Below are 17,052 nucleotides of genomic sequence, written 5' to 3' on the forward strand. Positions count from 1 at the left end.
ACCAACGAGCAGCGCCCCGCCCTCTATCCACTGCAACCAGCGGTGATGGGCGGGACTCGGAAATGACGCAAGGCGGCGTTGTTGTTGTGGTAACGGAGAAGCGAAAAGAGATGCCGAGCCGACTATGCCGGGAGGAGGAGGAGGAGGCCGGAGGGTGAATATTAGTACATGGGGGTGAATATTAGTATAAGGAGGGTGAATGTGGTCAGGTGTGGTGTATTATATTAGCAGGAGAAGAAGAATTCCGTACGAGGGGGGAGAATATTATACTTATCCGGGGATTTACAGGTCTGTCCCTGGCTCTGGGGGTTTTCTGAGGCTTTGGGGGGATTTCTGGGATTATGGGATCCTTCCATGGCTCTGGAGATCTGTCCGGGTTTATGGGATCCTTCCATGGCTCTGGAGATCTGTCCGGGCTTTGGAGAGGTTTCTGGAGATCTGTCTGGGAATTTGAAGATCTGTCCGGAATTCCGGAGATCTGTTCAGGTTTATGAGATCTTTCTGTGGTTCTGGAGGTCTGCCCGGGCTCCAGAGATCTGTCCAGGATTCTGGAGACCTGTCTGGGTTTATGGGATCTTTCCATGGCTCTGGAAGTCTGTCTGGGATTTTGGAGATCTGTCCAGGATTCTGGAGATCTTTCCTGGATTTATGGGATCTTTCAGTGGCTCTGGAGATCTGTCTGGGATTGTGGAGATATGTCCAAGTTTGTGGGATCTTCTTGGGGCTCTGGAGATCTGTCTGTGATTCTGGAGACCTGTCCGGGTTTAGGGCATCTTTCCATGGCTCTGGAGGTCTGTCTGGGTTTCTTGAGATCTGTCTGGGTTTATGGGATCTTTCCGTTGCTCTCGAGATCTGTCCAGTATTCTGGAGATCTGTCTGGGTTTCTTGAGATCTGTCTGGGTTTATGGGATCTTTCCATGGCTCTGGAGGTCTGTCCGGGATTCTGGAGACCTGTCCAGGATCTTGGAGATCTTTCCTGGATTTATGGGATCTTTCAGTGGCTCTGGAGGTCTGCCTGGGCTCTGGAGATCTGTCTGGGATTGTGGAGATATGTCCAAGTTTGTGGGATCTTCTTGGGGCTCTGGAGGTCTGTTTGGGATTCTGGGATCTTTCTGTGGCTCTGGAGGTCTGTCTGGGCTCTGGAGATCTGTCTGTGATTCTGGAGACCTTTCTGGGTTTAGGGCATCTTTCCATGGCTCTGGAGGTCTGTCTGGGTTTCTTGAGATCTGTCTGGGTTTATGGGATCTTTCCGTGGCTCTCAAGATCTGTCTGGGATTCTGGAGATCTGTCCAGCATTCTGGAGATCTCTCCGAGTTTCTGGAGATCTTTCCTGGGTTTATGAGATCTTTCCGTGGCTCTCAAGATCTGTCTGGGATTCTGGAGATCTGTCCAGCATTCTGGAGATCTCTCATAGTTTCTGGAGATCTTTCCTGGGTTTATGGGATCTTTCCGTGGCTCTCGAGATCTGTCCAGGATTCTGGAGATCTGTCCGGGTTTCTGGAGATCTTTCCTGGGTTTATGGGATCTTTCCGTGGCTCTGGAGGTCTGCCTGTGCTCTGGAGATCTGTCCAGGATTCTGGAGATACTGTATGTCCAGGTTTGTGGGATCTTTTTGGGGCTCTGGAGGTCTGTCTGTGAATCTTGGATCTTTCCGTGGCTCTGGAGGTCTGTCTGTGATTCTGGAGACCTGTCTGGGTTTAGGGGATCTTTCCATGGCTCTAGAGATCTGTCTGGGATTCTGGAGATCTGTCTGTTATTTTTCAACTTCCTTTAACAGATCAAACTGTCCAGCACAAGTGTCAGTTAGAGGCTTGCATCAAACCATTTACCACTGATAGGGGTGCTTACAATGATCAGCTTTTATTTAACTATGTAAAAATTCTATCCCAAAAGAAAATACAGTTGCTGTAGCTGATTTAAAATGGAACTAAACCCATCGATTTAACGGTTTTAAAAAACGTTACAATACGGGAATGCTCAGATTCCTAACTGTCACATTTGCTTGTGTCCTTAACCAAACTGTCAAACCATCAATGGCTGGAGTCATAACTGATCACATGTGCAGCACCATGGCAGTTGCAGATCAAACAGAAGCAACTTCTTGGCTGTAAAGGAATAGGAGGGTTTAATTTTATTTTAAAGCTGTCGGCTTCTACAAACTCAGCAGTGCCTAAAAATAGAGCAACTGAGCATGTGCAGAGCGGGGTGAGACAGGGTATTTCTGGATTTATACAGTATAGACACCTATTTATATTGTTTTACATATCTATGCCTGCAAAAGGGGCCAGCCTGAAATGATCTAGCCGGGGGCCAAATGCGGCCCTTTCCTTGCCTCTATCTGGCCCTAGGGACACTATTCCTCGAACTGTCACCAAACATGGGGCACTATTCCTCCTATTGATACCAATGATGGGGCATTATTCCTCCCATGACACCAATGATGGGGCACTGTTCCTCCCATTAATACCAATGATGGGGCACTATTCCTCCCATTAATACCAATGATGGGGCACTATTCCTCCCATTAATACCAATGATGGGGCACTATTCCTCCCATTAATACCAATGATGGGGCACTATTCCTCCCATTGATACCAATGATGGGGCACTATTCCTCCCATTGATACCAATGATGGGGTACTATTCCTCCCATTAATACGAATGTTGGGGCACTATTCCTCACACTGACACCAACAATTAGGCACTATTACTCCCATTAATACCAATGATGGGGCACTATTCCTACCGTTGATACCAACCATGGGGCACTATTCCTCCTGCTAAAGCCAATGATGGGGTACTATTCCTCAAATTGATACCAATGATGGGGCACTATTCCTCCCATTAATACCAATGATGGGGCACTATTCCTACTATTGATACCAACCATGGGGCACTATTCCTCCTGCTAAAGCCAATGATGGGGCACTATTCCTCCCATTGATACCATTGAGGGAGGAACTATTCCTACCATTATTACCAATGATGAGGTACTATTCCTGCCATTGATACCAACCATGGGGCACTATTCTTCCTGATAAAACAAATGATGGGGCACTATTCCTCCTGCTAAAGCCAATGATGGGGCAGTGTTTACTCCTACTAATACTGGAAAATGTTTTACCCACACTGGTCCCAGCCCGGCCCCCTGAAGAACTGTAAACTGGCCCTTTGTTTAAAAAGTTTGAAGACCCCTGGCATAGGCGATCTGAGCGTAAGTATGAGTGGGTAGTACCTGTCAAAACTAGGTACCTGCCCCCCCCCCCTTCAAAAATATTTAAAAAAAATGACATTCCAAAAGTGTCAGGGGAGGGGGGAAGGAATACTTAAAGAGGGACTTCCCCTTTTGGGTGGTGCTCCACTTTAAGGTATAAAAATTTGGTATTTAATTCCATCTAAATCCACTAATGCATCTAACACTACCCTCTCACCAGGCTGACAATGCTGCTGTCCAAAGATGTCTCCATTGCTCTTCAATCCAGAGGAAAAACCCTAAGGCCCTTTTCACTCCGCCCGACGGACTCAGTTTTGCTTAGTGGCCAATCCCCGCTGAGCAGGCAGATGACAGGTCCGTCTCCACTTTCTTTGCAGAGACAAAGCTGTCAGAGCCCCGTTCCCCTCTATGGGAGATCGATCTTATCCGATCCTCCAGACTAGTGGTCGACCGATATGTTTTTTATATTGCCAATACCGATATTTTGGTCATCGAATATCGGTATCGGCCGATATTGGCCAATATTTTCGGACATTTAAAACAATTTTTTTTTTCACAGCTACTCTTGTGGAGGGATCTGGGGGTACCCCTCTTCTGCACTTAAGAGTATTCAAAACGCCAAGTTTGGCTGTTTTGAATGCTCGCACTTTTCTTGAATTTGGCACCCAGTACCCGGAAGGGAAGTCATGACATCACTTCCGGGTTTTTTACATGGAGACCCGATCAGAGCCGAATGCGGCTTTGATCGGGTCTTCTCTTCGGCAGCCGTGCAGGTAGGATGCCCGGGTCTCCTGGTGGGATGGGAGACTCGGGCAAGCCATGGAAGGCGGTGGGAGGGGGGAGATGTCCCCATCCGCTCCTTGTAATGACAGCTGAGTGGCTTCTCAGCCACATTGGTTATTACAAGACAGCCAATCATCGGCTATGGATGCCAGTACCGGGGTGATACCTCTAGCTGCAGGCATCACTTTGGTACAAGCATTTTCCCAAAATATCGGTAATATCGGTAACCTCAGGGGCCAATTCTGATATATCGGGGAAAGTGCAGATGGACCCCGATATATCGGTGTTGCCGATAATCGGTCGATCCCTACTCCAGACAGATGTAAAATAGGGTTTCCATCAGTCCGGATTTCACAGACAGGATTGGATCGGATAGCAGCGGAGGTCAGCAGAGATTTCTCCGCTGACATCCGCTGCTCCATGGAGGTGCATGGAGCATCCAATCAGGCGGACTGGATCTGAAAGCCCTTGTGAAAGGGGCCTAAGACAGGAGCTGTGGTACTGGCCAGATCACCTGGTTAAAAATAAAGGAAAAAGTATCTAAAAAAAAGGAAACCAATGCAGCCACCACATTTTAAGGCTTGGTAAGTTTCAATGTATTATATTTGTGTCTTTGGTATTAATACTGCTTTAAATTACACAGTGGCCCATAGCAACCAGTCAGGTGCTAGTAGGATGTAGACTTAGCTACTTATCTTATCGTAGGACGGCAGCCATATCTTCAGATGTATCCAGTGTTTTCCCGTCTGACCGCCTTCAGCTGCTTTTGCATTCATATTGACTTTTAAGGGAGAGGCAGCTCTGATACACCCAGATACCCATGTGCACAGGCCCTAATGAAGCTGGCCAGGTACTGGCTGTTATAAAGAAGGGAGCACCGGGGCTGCTCGCTCTTCCTATGAAGGTTTCAGCTTGTGCTGCGCTTTCCTTCTCTTCCCTGGTTATGCTCTGTCACCATCTGTTCGGTATTCCCAATAAATGTTCTCTATATCAGCGATGTCCCTGAATTTGTGTATTTTCTGTCTCTGAGGGTCAGTATACTCACTAGTGATCGACCAATATTGTTTTTTCATTGCCGATACCGACATTGTGGTCATCGCGTATCGGTATGGGCCGATATTTTCGTACATTTAAGAAAAAATGTTTTTACATTGTTTTTTTTACTTGACCGGTACTCTTGTGGAGGGATCTGGGGTCTAAAAGACCCCAAACCCCTCCTCTGCACTTAAAAGCATTAAAAATGCCAAGTTTTGGCTGTTTTGAATGCTGGCATTTTTTTTAATCTGGCGCCGAGTACCCGGTCAGGACATCACTTCGGGGATTTTGCATCAGAGCCGTATGCGACTTTGATCGGGTCTTCGGTGGCCATACAGGCTGGTTGCCTCGGTGGGACGGGAGACTCGGGCAATCCGCGGGAGGGGGGGGGGCGTCCCCTCCCACTCATTGTAATGACAGCCGAGTGGCTTCTCAGCCGCGTTGGCTGTCATTACAAGACGGCCAACCGTTGGCTATGGACGCCGGTACCGGGTTGATGCCTCTAGCTGAAGGCATCACTCCGGTACAAGCATTTTCTGAAATATTGGGAATATTGGTCACCTCTGGGGACAATTCTGATATATCGGGGAAAGTGCATATCGGCCCTCGATATATCGGTTTTGCCGATAATCGGTCGATCCCTAATACTCACTACCTTTTCTGTGTTTCTGTCTAGGGATACCCCCCGCATCCTCTGGACTGGAGTCTCTCGCAGAGTACCCGTAATCGTCTTCCACCCGGAGGCCATCCTCACCAAAGAGCCGTCATGGCGCACCGTGGGAGGTAAGGCTAGCAGAGCTGTCAGTGCTTAGTCATGTGATCTGGGCCCATGAGTCCATGGTCTGGTCAGGATCCTTGAAGCTTTTTTCTGTGTTCTCTGACATCTCTCACTGCTCCCCCACAGAACGCTACCGCCTGGCTTTCAAGATGGTGCGTACAGACAGTCGACTGGTGCGCAACATTCTCTCTGCTCATGGCTTTCAGGAGGTGAGATACACAAGTCTGTATATCTTCCGTAAATCTTCTCACCGCCATCTTGTGATAACATCTTATCTCCTTTCCCAGGTCAATGCCAATAGTAATGACTTTAACCTCATGTGGACAGGATCACACATAAAGCCACATCTCCTGCGAAATCTGACGAGCTTCCAGAGAGTCAACCACTTTCCCAGGTATGGGCATGATGGGAATTCATAGTGTGACATCGTAACAGAGCCTGATAATTCACATGGCAAACTAGACAGCAGCCTAGGCCCAGGGGATTTCCAGGTGGTCCAGCTACAACTTTTATGCTCCTGCATTAACCACTTGAAGACAAAGACTTTCCTGGCCCTCTTTGTTTATAAGTAAAAAATCTTTTTTTTTTTGCTAGAAAATTACTTAGAGCCCCCAAACACAGAGAGACCCTAGAGAATAAAATGGCGATCATTTTTTTTTATCTCACACGGTGTTTGCAATGCCATTTTTCAAAAGCAATTTTTTGGGAAAAAATACACTTTCATGATTTATAACCTAATTTTCGGGTAAAATCTAAAAGATGATGTTCCGATAAGTAAATAGATACGAACATGTCACGCTTTAAATTGCGCAGTTTTGCTGAATGGCGACAAACAACAATGTTTAAAAATCTCCATAGGCGATGCTTTAAACATTTTTACAGGTTATCTGTTTAGAGTTAGAGAGGAGGTCTTGCACTAGAATTATTGGTCTTGCTGTAACGTTCCTGACGATATCACACATGTGTGTTACGAATACCGTTTACATACAGTATGTGTGCGCGACTTGTGTATGCGTTTGCTTCAGCATGTAAGCAGGGAGGGATGGGGGCGCTTTACATTTTTTTTTTTCTTATTTATTTTATTTTTACACTGTCCCTTTAATTTTTTTCTTTATGGATAGATCTGGGGTCTATAAGACCCCAAATCTCTCCTCCACCTTTAAAAGCAAAAGAAAAAAAAAATGTTTACTTCCTTCCTAGACTCCGGTCCTCAAAGATCATAGAGGTGATCCGAGAGGATCTGGTCTCTCTTCACCTCTATGGCCACCCGGGGAACAACCCCTCCCGCTGTCGCTAATAGCTTTAGCCATAACCCCGGTAAACCACTTGCTATATATATATATATATATATATATATATATATATATATATATATATATATATATATATATATATATATATATATGTATGTGTGTGTGTATATGTATGTGTGTATATATATATATATATATATATATATATATGTATTGTGATCAGCAAGCGGTTTTAAAGTGATTCTAAAGGCTGAAGGTAAAGAACCTTCAGTATGCAGCTCCTGCCATGGCCCACCTCCCCTTTTACTTACCTGAGACCAATCATGATCCAGTGCTGTGCACAAGAGCAGCTGCTCTCCTGGGTCTCTGCCTCTTCATTGGCTGAGAGACGACAGCGAAAGCTGTTGGCTCCCGCTGCTGTCAAATACAGCCAGTGAGGAGGTAGCAGGGGTTGGGGCTGTATGTCTTATGGACACATAGAGCGGGGTTCAGGAGCAAGCATGCATAAGTACCCTCATAGCAAGCAGCTTGTTATGGGGACACTCAGAGAAGAGGAGGAGCCAGGAGTGCTGGTGGGGGAACCAAGAAGAGGACGATCGGGGCTGCTCTGTGCAAAACCACTGCACAGAGCAGGTAAGTATAACATGTTTCCTATTTAAAAATAGGAAAGACGTATTTAGGCAGTTGGTGTTTAGTGGGGCCTGTTCAATCCATGCATGTTCCAAACCATGTCTTTTCCAATCCTTATCCATGTCAGTCAAAGGGATGGGGGGCCAAAGCCGCTACCGTGCCTAGGACCCTGTTGCAGCCTTTATCTCTGGAAGTAAGTTAGCGGGTAGCGAGAAGGTTCTTGTCCGTCTCTGTATCAGCATAATAAAGCTGCAGAAATGTTGGGCAGTCATCTTTCTTAAAAAATCTTCCAGGCTGTGTGACCCCTGTTTAGGTGCCACCTGAATAATTCTATGCAGGCTGAACAGTAGAAATGATATGGGATGCCATCGGGTGGCAAGAGGGAGAAAGTGTCCTGACCCTCAGTGTTATGATCTCCATTAATCCTTTATTATACACCCTCCATCCGTTTAGAAAGTGCTGGTTATCCAGGGAGATGTACTTTCATGTTCCCATCCACTTTTGTGTGTTTTAGGTCCTACGAGCTGACCCGCAAGGATCGTTTGTATAAGAATGTACAGCGTATGCAGCAAACGCATGGTGTATGCAACTTCAGCCTGCAGCCCCAGACTTATCTGCTCCCCGGAGAATACCAGGATTTCTGCAGTAAGTGTCACCATCTATTCTGTACTAGAAGAAGACTCTGCTGAATACTTCTTATGATAGGACAATTGTACTATTAGCAGCTGGGGATGGGGAATCTCTGAGTTTTTATATACAAATATGTGAAGAAATCTCCCATCAGTGTCTCTTTCTGCAGATGCTTATTCTAAGGACCGCGGCCCTTGGATTGTAAAGCCAGTGGCATCATCCAGAGGACGGGGAATCTATCTGGTGAACTCTGTATGTCACGGTAACAATATTGTCTAGCTGTTGTGAGCCATTTTCTCTTACTACTGCCTGTGTGCCTGTCTTGCCGTGCTTTTTCCCTCTGTTCTCTCTATGTTGAGCTGCCATAGAAATTTGCGTGTCTCAAGCTGTCTCTCTCCAAGTGTGCATTCAGTATTTATGTACCAGTCCCCGTGTCTTGGATTTTTAGCTGTGGTTGTCAGTGATTGAGGACAGGAAAAACGTATTTTCTCTTACGTCCTCCGACAGTCGCCGCCCACTCACAAGTCTTCACCAATGGGTATTGACCTTTGCTCCGCAGGAGTAGCTAGGCACAAGATTTGTTAATAACAAAAGCTTTTAGCATAGACACACCCCTAGGGGCTGTCCCACTAGTCAATACCTCCCTGCACCAGCATTCCCAACTCAGTTTGTTAGCATAGCAGTAAGAGTACACAAAAACCCCAAAAGAGGGGCGGGGGGCGGCGACTGTCGGAGGACTCAGAGAAAGGAATTTTACGGTAAGATTTTACAAAAATTCCGTTTTATTTTATTTTATTAGGCTCCTTTCACACAGCAGTCCGTCAAACGGACTCCGCTTTTCTCAGCGGGGGATCGAGCCGCCGATCCCCCGCTGAGCAGGAGGATGACCGCTATGTCTCCGCGCTGTGTGCGGAGACACAGCTGTCCGTTCCCCATGCATCTCTATGGGGGAAATCAGATGGGAACGGACCGTCAGTCCGTTCTCATCCGATCCGCTGGACGGATGGAAAATAGGGTTTCCATCCGTCTAGATTTGACGGATCGGATTGGATGTCAGCGGACATGTCTCTGCTGACATCCGATCCCCCATAGAGATGCATGGGGGGACCGTTCAGATCCGCCAAAAAAACGGACAGGCGGATCTGAACGGTCCGCCTGTGTGAAAGGGGCCTTAGAGCAAGGTAGGGTTTTTTTTTTTTTTGTTTTTTTTAGCCATCTGTGTCCCATTGGGGAGATTTCCCTTTAAAAAAATAAATAGTGTTGCGCAAATATGAGTAAAAATTACCTAACAACCAGTGAAATAAATGAACAAAGATAAAAAATATATATACGTAAGTATATAATAATGATCAGTAGCACTTCAAATCAATAAATAATGTGACGTGCAAATATTAAAAAATATATAAATGTGTGGAGAAAACAATGATAATAAAAAGTGCAAAAAATGTTGCAAAGTGTATAAATAAAAGTCCAATAAGAAAGTCCAAGTAGTGCTTAGTGATGAGAAAAACTCTTCTAAATAAGTGCTCAGGCCACCTAAGAGTGGCTAGTGCTTCCCCAAACGTGAGTGACCAGATTGTCACAGCTCGACAACAACTGTGCACCCCCTTGTGAGTGGGTGCTCACCTCAAATAAAGATTCAATGGAGCATAAATGCAGGGGATCTCAAACAAGCCTGTCTGGATAGATATGGCTCCACCCCCAACGATACCGATCCAGCCGGTACAACTTAAAGAGGTTGTAAACCCTCTTGTATAACTTTTACCTATAGGTAAGCCTATATTAAGGCTTACCTATAGGTGCTATAAATATCTCCCAAACTTGCACCGTTTAGGAGATATTTACAGCGCAAACTGCCGATGACGTCATCGGCGCAGGCGCTCTGAGGGAACGGCCACCCGTGCCGTTCCTTCAGAGCTCAGTGCCGTGAACAGCGGCTCCCGCGCGCATGCGCGGGAGTGATGTAATCGCGCCTCCGGCCAATCAGATGGCCGGAGGACGCGAACCCGGAAGCGGGACGGCAGGACATGTCGCCGTCCTGTCGCTGAGGTGGCGGCACGGCGGGGGCTTCGTTTTAAGGTAAGTACTACATAATGAGCTAGTATGCGATGCATACTAGCTCATTATGCCTTTCTCTTTACAGGGCTTTTTTTTTCTCGGATTTTTTTTTGGACTTTACTTCCTCTTTAACCCGCAGTCCAACGTCATCTAAATTGTGTTGCTTTTCACAGTGCAGGTTATATTAAGGAAGGATCCATAAACCACTCCGCCCAGCGGGGCCGCTCGTTGCTCAAAAGTGGAACTTCCGCTTTAGGTATTCTAACCCCCTGACATGCCACATTTGGCATGTCATTTTTTTGGGGGGGGAGCGGGTACCTAGTTTTGACAGGTACCTGCTCCCACTTCCGCTCGGAGTGCCGCGGCGCCCCGAACGGAAGTTCTCCTCTCCCCCTCCCTCCCTGCAATCTTCTGGGACATGTCAGAGGTCCCAGAAGATTGCCGGCCAATCAAGACGCGCAGCGCGACTCGCGCATGCGCAGTGGGTACCCGGCTTTGAAGCTGCAAACTGTCACAGCCGGGTGCCCACAGCAGTGATGCCGGCGCCGAGGGAGAGGATCGAGGCTTCGGGGCGGCCGCATCGCTGGACCGTTGGACAGGTGAGTGAAATGGCTGGAACTCCGCTTTAACAGTGTCACAGACAGCAATAAAAACTGACAAGCATTCTAATCCCTCTCCACTCCACCAAAACCAAAAAAATGTCTTGCTCTTCTCGCTGTGTACCAAATAAGCCAAAAGTTTACCCGCTCATTCCCCATGCTCAAAAAGTTTTTGTTTTTGAAAGAAAAGCTTCCTCCTGGCCCTCTCGTATTCTAACTGGGTAACCACTCTAGCCATCAATTTAAGCTGTGCAGCCTTAGGGGGCGAAGGGTCTGCTACATAGGACTGCTCAGCAGAGGATAATTTTTGGGAGGCTTGGATAAGGGCCGTTGTGGAGTTAGACTTCAATTTATTGATACGGGAGATAAGGGGTCGCCCTGACATGAAGTTTAAATGCCTCCCAGACCGCCGGAGGAGGGGCAGTGTGGTCATTGTCATGAAAAAACTGCTTCCAGACTGCTGTCAAGTCCTTCTCCTCAGGAATGAGGGTAAGCCAGGTTGGGTTAAGCCGCCAGGCTGGTGGAGGGCGCCCATGCTGGAGCCTGAATGTCACCAAATAAGGGCTATGGTCAGAAAGTCTCCTAGCAGAGAAGCCTGCGTCCAGCAGTCGGGGGGTCAGAGTGAGAGGGATTAGGGTATAATCTTGCCTTTAGTTATACTTTAACACATGGGTGCTCAACCTGTGGCCCTCCAGCTGTTGTGGCATTGCAAGTCCCATGAGGCATTGCAAAGCTTCAGGTAAACAAGCATGACTCCCAAAGGCAGAGGCAGGATGAGACTTGTAGTTCCGCAACAGCTGGAGGGCCGCAGGTTAAGAATCCATGCTTTTACAGGTCCTGGAGTATACCCCTCTTCTTTCCTGCTTTGTACTGATACCTAACTTTCTGTCTCTCTTCCAGCCCTCACAGATAAGCCTGGAAGACAATATTCTAGTGTCTCGTTACATCGGTAACCCTCTACTCATAGATGGTGAGCCTCAGAAGCCCTCGTAGTTTGGTAGAGGGTTTGTATGTGGAGGAGGTGAGAAGGTGGCGAGAAGGTTTTGTGGGGGTCATTTGATGATCTGGTGGGTGGTGAGGATGTGAGCAGGTGGTGTAGAGGTAAGTAGGGTTCTTATGATCTTAGGGGATGAGGAGGTGAGTGGGGGGCATCATCCTATTTTTGGGTGGCTGGTACATAGATAAGGGGTGAGCTGGGGTCAAAAGACCCTCTGGTTGGTGGTGAAAAGGTGAGCGGGTGGGGTAGATGGGAGTAGGGTTCTTATCATCCTCTGAGCGGGTGATGATGAGGTGAGCAGGGAGGGGGTGTAATAGATCCTTGGGTGGGTGGTATATAGGTGAGGGGCGAGTAGGGGTCATATATAATCCTCTCTAGTGGGTAGTGAGGAGGTAAGCGGGGGGGGGCGTCATCTGATCCTCAGGTGTGTGGTATATAGGTGAGGGGTGAGCTGGGGTCATATGATCCTCTGGTGGGTGGTGAGGAGGTGAGCGGGGGGGGGCATCACCTGACGCTCATGTGTGTGGTATATAGGTGACGGGTGAGCTGGGGTCATATGATCCTCTGGTGGGTGGTGAGGAGGTGAGCGGGGGGGGGGCGTCATCTGATCCTCAGGTGTGTGGTATATAGGTGAGGGGTGAGCGGGGTCATATGATCCTCTGGTGGGTGGTGAGGAGGTTAGCGGGTGGTTTAGAAGGGAGTAGGGTTCTTATGTTTCTCTGAGTGGTTGATGAGGAGGTGAGGGGGGGGGGGGAGTGTCATCGGATCCCGGGGTGGGTGGTATATAGGTAAGGGGTGAGTTGGGGTTAGGTGATCCTCTGGTGAATGGTGAGGAGGAGAGCAGGTGGTGTAAAGGTGAGTAGGGTTCTTATTATCCTCTGAGCGGGTGATGAGGATACGATTCTGGAAGATATGGTCATGATCATACGATCCTTGGGTGGGTGGTATATAGGTGAGATGTGATCTGGATCAAATGATCAGAGCTTTGGTGGGTAAGCAGGTAGTGAGAAGGGGAGTAGCTTGGAGGTGCAAGCCTGCTGTCTAAAACTCACTGTTTTCCCTCCTCTAGGGTTTAAGTTTGATGTCCGCCTCTATGTGCTAATCACCTGGTACGATCCTCTGGTCATTTACCTGTATGAAGAAGGGCTTACTAGGTAAGTATGGCCAGTTTCACACAAGCTACAAGAACCCCACCCTGCTCCTTCTTCTACTGCAATGCATTGCATTGCATTCAAATCCTGCTTTTCACTAAGACTGCAGAGCTTGAGTCGGGGGCTGTTTATTCATTCAGCAGAGTCCCTGGTCAGTGTACCCTGCCAGCATTCGGGTGCTCAGGTCACCCCTTGTAGCTATCAAGACAGATTCCTGAAATAAACATCTTATTCAGTTGTTCCTCATCAGTCTTTTAACAGGGCTGTTTCCAATCAGCCAAGTCCTGTTTGAGTTCCCCGCACTCTCGTTCTTCCCTTGGCAGTAACCAGGGCAGCTGTTAGAAATTGCGGGGCCCCGTACAGACTACCTGGCAGGGCCCCCCCAAGAAAATATTAAAGATATATTTAGCTAAAATTACAACAAAATCACTATTATCAGACACAAATATAACATAACTCACATAATTCCTGCTAAATCTAAAAAAAAAAAAACTATGTTAAATAAAAAAGAAGATGAGATGAGAAAAATATACAGGCTGGGCAGTTGAAGCTCAGTGATCAGAGAGATATAGAGAGAGAGAAACAAAGTTACAATTTACAAATAAACTCCTGAGTAGAGATAAAATTAGAGCCAGTGCTGGGAGGGGGGCCCACACAAGGGAGGGGGATTAGTGAGGGACGAATGTCTCTTTCTCAACAGATAAAAGCTGATAGCAGGGAGAAGGACAGATCAGATTCAGGTGCTGGAGGAATATTTCTGTATTTGTTGTCCATCACTAATCCCCCTCTCTGTGTGGGCCCCCCTGTGTGCTCGGGCCCCCTACAAGAGGGCTGGTGGCTCCCCCCCCCTATTAAGCGGCCCTGGCAGGAACGTATCTTCATAATTGTATGCCTCTTGAACTTGTACCCCTACTTAAAGGGGAGTTTTCTATTTTTGGGTACTGTTGATCATGTTATTTGCCAACCATGAGTCCCATACCTCCAGATGAATCTCTCGATCTACAAGGTTGCCAAGAATCCACTCCAGCTGGTTCTTTTGCTCCTTAAAGTTCTGTCTATTTAGCATCCCCTAGAAGTATCCATTCTGTTTACTGGATCTTACCTCCTAGTGCCTCCTCCTGGCATGCCCATTGCAGAAGAACAGGAGACCTTTCAAAGTGGGTCACTTTTCTGGACTCACTGCCTAAGCCCTTAGACTGGTCTTTACTCCTGCCAACCTCGCTTGGGTCTGATGCTTCATAACTTTGCTTCATCAATGGGCAAGGTGGTTCAACTTAGGCCCCCCACTGGTACCTTTCAGGTGGACCTTTGCTCTCTTCCTTACTTGTCATAAAAATGACCCTTCCTCTCCCTTTGGGGCTTGTGGGTTGTCTAGGAATTGCCTTGCTATGGCCATGTTCTCTCTTGTTGACTCTGTCACCTTCAGCCTCTCCTTTGGCATTTGGGCTCAAGGAGAGGCATCTAGATCAGTGGTTGCCAGCCAGTGATCTGTAAACCAGTGATGGTCCACAAGAAAATGTTGGTGGTCCCCAGGGGTTCTCCAGCAAATCAACATTATAGTGGATGTATACCACCCACTGTTGTTTCTAGTGTTGTTCTCAATACCCACTGACAAACAATACTGTCAGTGCTCATTGATACCCGAGGGGACTTCCAATGGTAGTGCTGATTACAGACTGTGGGAGGGAACACGGAGCTCAAGCACATGGCTGGATAAGGTGGTGAGATCCAATGATGATTCTGTGTAAGGCAGCAATGTGATGCAGAGTGAGGGGAGGGACAGAGAGCCGTAGCATTGTGTGTGTATAAAGCCTGGTACATGCTATCATTTTATTTTTCCTAAAACCCAACGGGCTGAACAAAAAAGTACTGAAGAGCTCCCCCCCAATCCCTCATTAGAACACATCGGTCAGTGTTCTCAGCCATTGGCTGAGGGTGAGGGTGCTGGGCAGATGCCGATCCACAGATCTTTTTTCGGTCATGCCCCTTCGACAGAAGCCAGACGTTGGGCCAACTTCTGTCAGACTGCCTGCCGTACACAAGGGCCGAATGTCAACCAGTTTCTATTGAACAAGCCGATACCACCCGATATTCAGCCCTTAAGACAGCTGTGTGATCCAGGGGGAGGGGGGCAGGGAGCCGGGGCAATGTGTGTATAAGGCATGTAAAATTCATATAATTCTAAAAATAACCGCGCTAAAACACCCAAAAAAGTTTATAGCTGCAGCTAGAAGTGGAAAACACCTAGATAAAATAAATAAAGTGTAGCTGCGCTAAATTTGATAAATATATATAATTAAAAAAATATTGAATATTCTAAAGTGAAAAACTCTGACAGTGTGGAATAACACAACCAGGTGTATACATGTGCACAACTATAATAAAAAGATACAAACATACAACTCGGCTCTGAAGGCCAAGTATAGCAACAATACAACTTAAGATAATAAGATGCACAGTACAGGAAAAGAAAAGAATATGTATGAGAAAAAAATTAATAAAAAACTAATAGTAAAGGGCCCAAAAAACTTAAATGAATAAAATTTAAAATTTAAAGTGAAATAACAGTGTGGGAAAAGTTGTGAAGTCCTCCACCACAGCAGTACTATATGTGTTCCTCCACGGTGCGTCCGTTAATATGACATGCCAATGCGCTTACCAGATGATGGTAAAGAATCCACCATTCAACTCGATCCCCAATGGGTCCAGGTAAGGAGGCCAATGAGATGTAGGATAGCTGCGAATCAGCGCTGAGTGGAAGTGCAGCCTTAAATGGTACTCAATCAATGAGGGGCATAAACAGCATCCACTGCGGGGTCAACATATAAAAAATGCAGAAGCTTCCATGGTGAAGTATGTAAAGGCAATACTTTAATGGTAAAAGAAAAAAACTCACATTCAATCAGATAATATAGCGCTGTATTACAGATAGCCGGCCAGATGCACTGTCGCCCGTCCTTCTGGGTTCTACGTGGTGACGTCAGCACGCCAATTCCGATGCGTTTCGTCACAGCTGACATCTTCCTGGGGATACAGGCGGCGTGCTGACTCCACCACTTACAGGCAACAGGAAATAAGCAAGTGTAAAATTCATGTTGGTGGTCTGTGGGATTCAAAATTGTGAGTTTAACGGTCCATGAGGTCAGAAAGGTTTGATCTAGATTTGGGGTCAAGACGCCACAGAAGCTACCTTGCAGTCTCTGGCTGGGGATAGAGCTTTTGTCTGGTTCACCAGGAGGGACTGTTACTACTTAATTGAGGGCTACTTCTGGAACCGGTGTACTGACCAGGCCTCTGTTGGGTGTCTCCATCCACATTGGGTTGATCCCCTGTCCTCCCCTTGATCATGGCAGTTGATTTGGGAGTTGGCTCCTTCAGATACCTTTGGCGTGCAGATAGTACTCTAAATTTAATTGGTCAGTAGCTGTTGCCCACCCCTCAGTTGGGTTGCTTTTAGGATGCCCAGACTGTAAAAAAAATTTAGATTCCACCTCTCTTGATTTCTCTGGATCCGTATATTGCTATCTCGCAAAACTGAGGGATGCTGGGTAAAGGGGGGGGGGTATACGGGGCAGGCTAAACAGTGTAGGCATCAGTATAACCTGTTTCTGAATTCTTTTCTTCCTCAATAAACTTCAAGAAAACATTTTTGACAGCTTGATGGTGTACTTTTCACAATGTTTTTTTTTTTTTTCTTTTTTTATGCAGGTTTGCCACAGTTCGCTATGACCGAACAGCCAAAAACATCAAAAACCAGTTCATGCATCTTACCAACTACAGTGTAAATAAGAAGAGTGGTGACTATGTCAGGTACCTGGGGCTCCAGAAATACACATACTATATACAGTGTGTGTGTGTGTATGTATGTATGTATGTGTATATATATATATATATATATATATATATATATATATATATATATAT

The 17,052-nt window shown here is 46.7% G+C and overlaps 1 protein-coding gene across 2 annotated transcripts in view; it reads left to right on the top strand.

Annotated features, from left to right (window-relative positions):
• The first annotated feature begins 55 nt into the window (after positions 1–55).
• The window catches only part of TTLL5 (tubulin tyrosine ligase like 5), a 38,012-nt gene continuing 21,015 nt past the window's right edge, over positions 56–17,052 (top strand). For both annotated transcript variants that reach the window (XM_082242866.1, XM_082242867.1), the window contains exons 1-9: positions 56–154; positions 5,709–5,815; positions 5,937–6,019; positions 6,098–6,204; positions 8,208–8,338; positions 8,493–8,575; positions 11,881–11,950; positions 13,047–13,131; positions 16,837–16,938. In XM_082242866.1, the coding sequence (XP_082098992.1) occupies positions 63–154; positions 5,709–5,815; positions 5,937–6,019; positions 6,098–6,204; positions 8,208–8,338; positions 8,493–8,575; positions 11,881–11,950; positions 13,047–13,131; positions 16,837–16,938 (860 nt within the window). In that variant the 5' untranslated portion in view covers positions 56–62. The remainder of the gene's footprint in view (positions 155–5,708; positions 5,816–5,936; positions 6,020–6,097; positions 6,205–8,207; positions 8,339–8,492; positions 8,576–11,880; positions 11,951–13,046; positions 13,132–16,836; positions 16,939–17,052) is intronic.

Source organism: Pelophylax lessonae, assembly GCF_965119305.1.
Source record: "Pelophylax lessonae genome assembly, chromosome: 13".
NCBI lineage: Eukaryota > Metazoa > Chordata > Amphibia > Anura > Ranidae > Pelophylax > Pelophylax lessonae.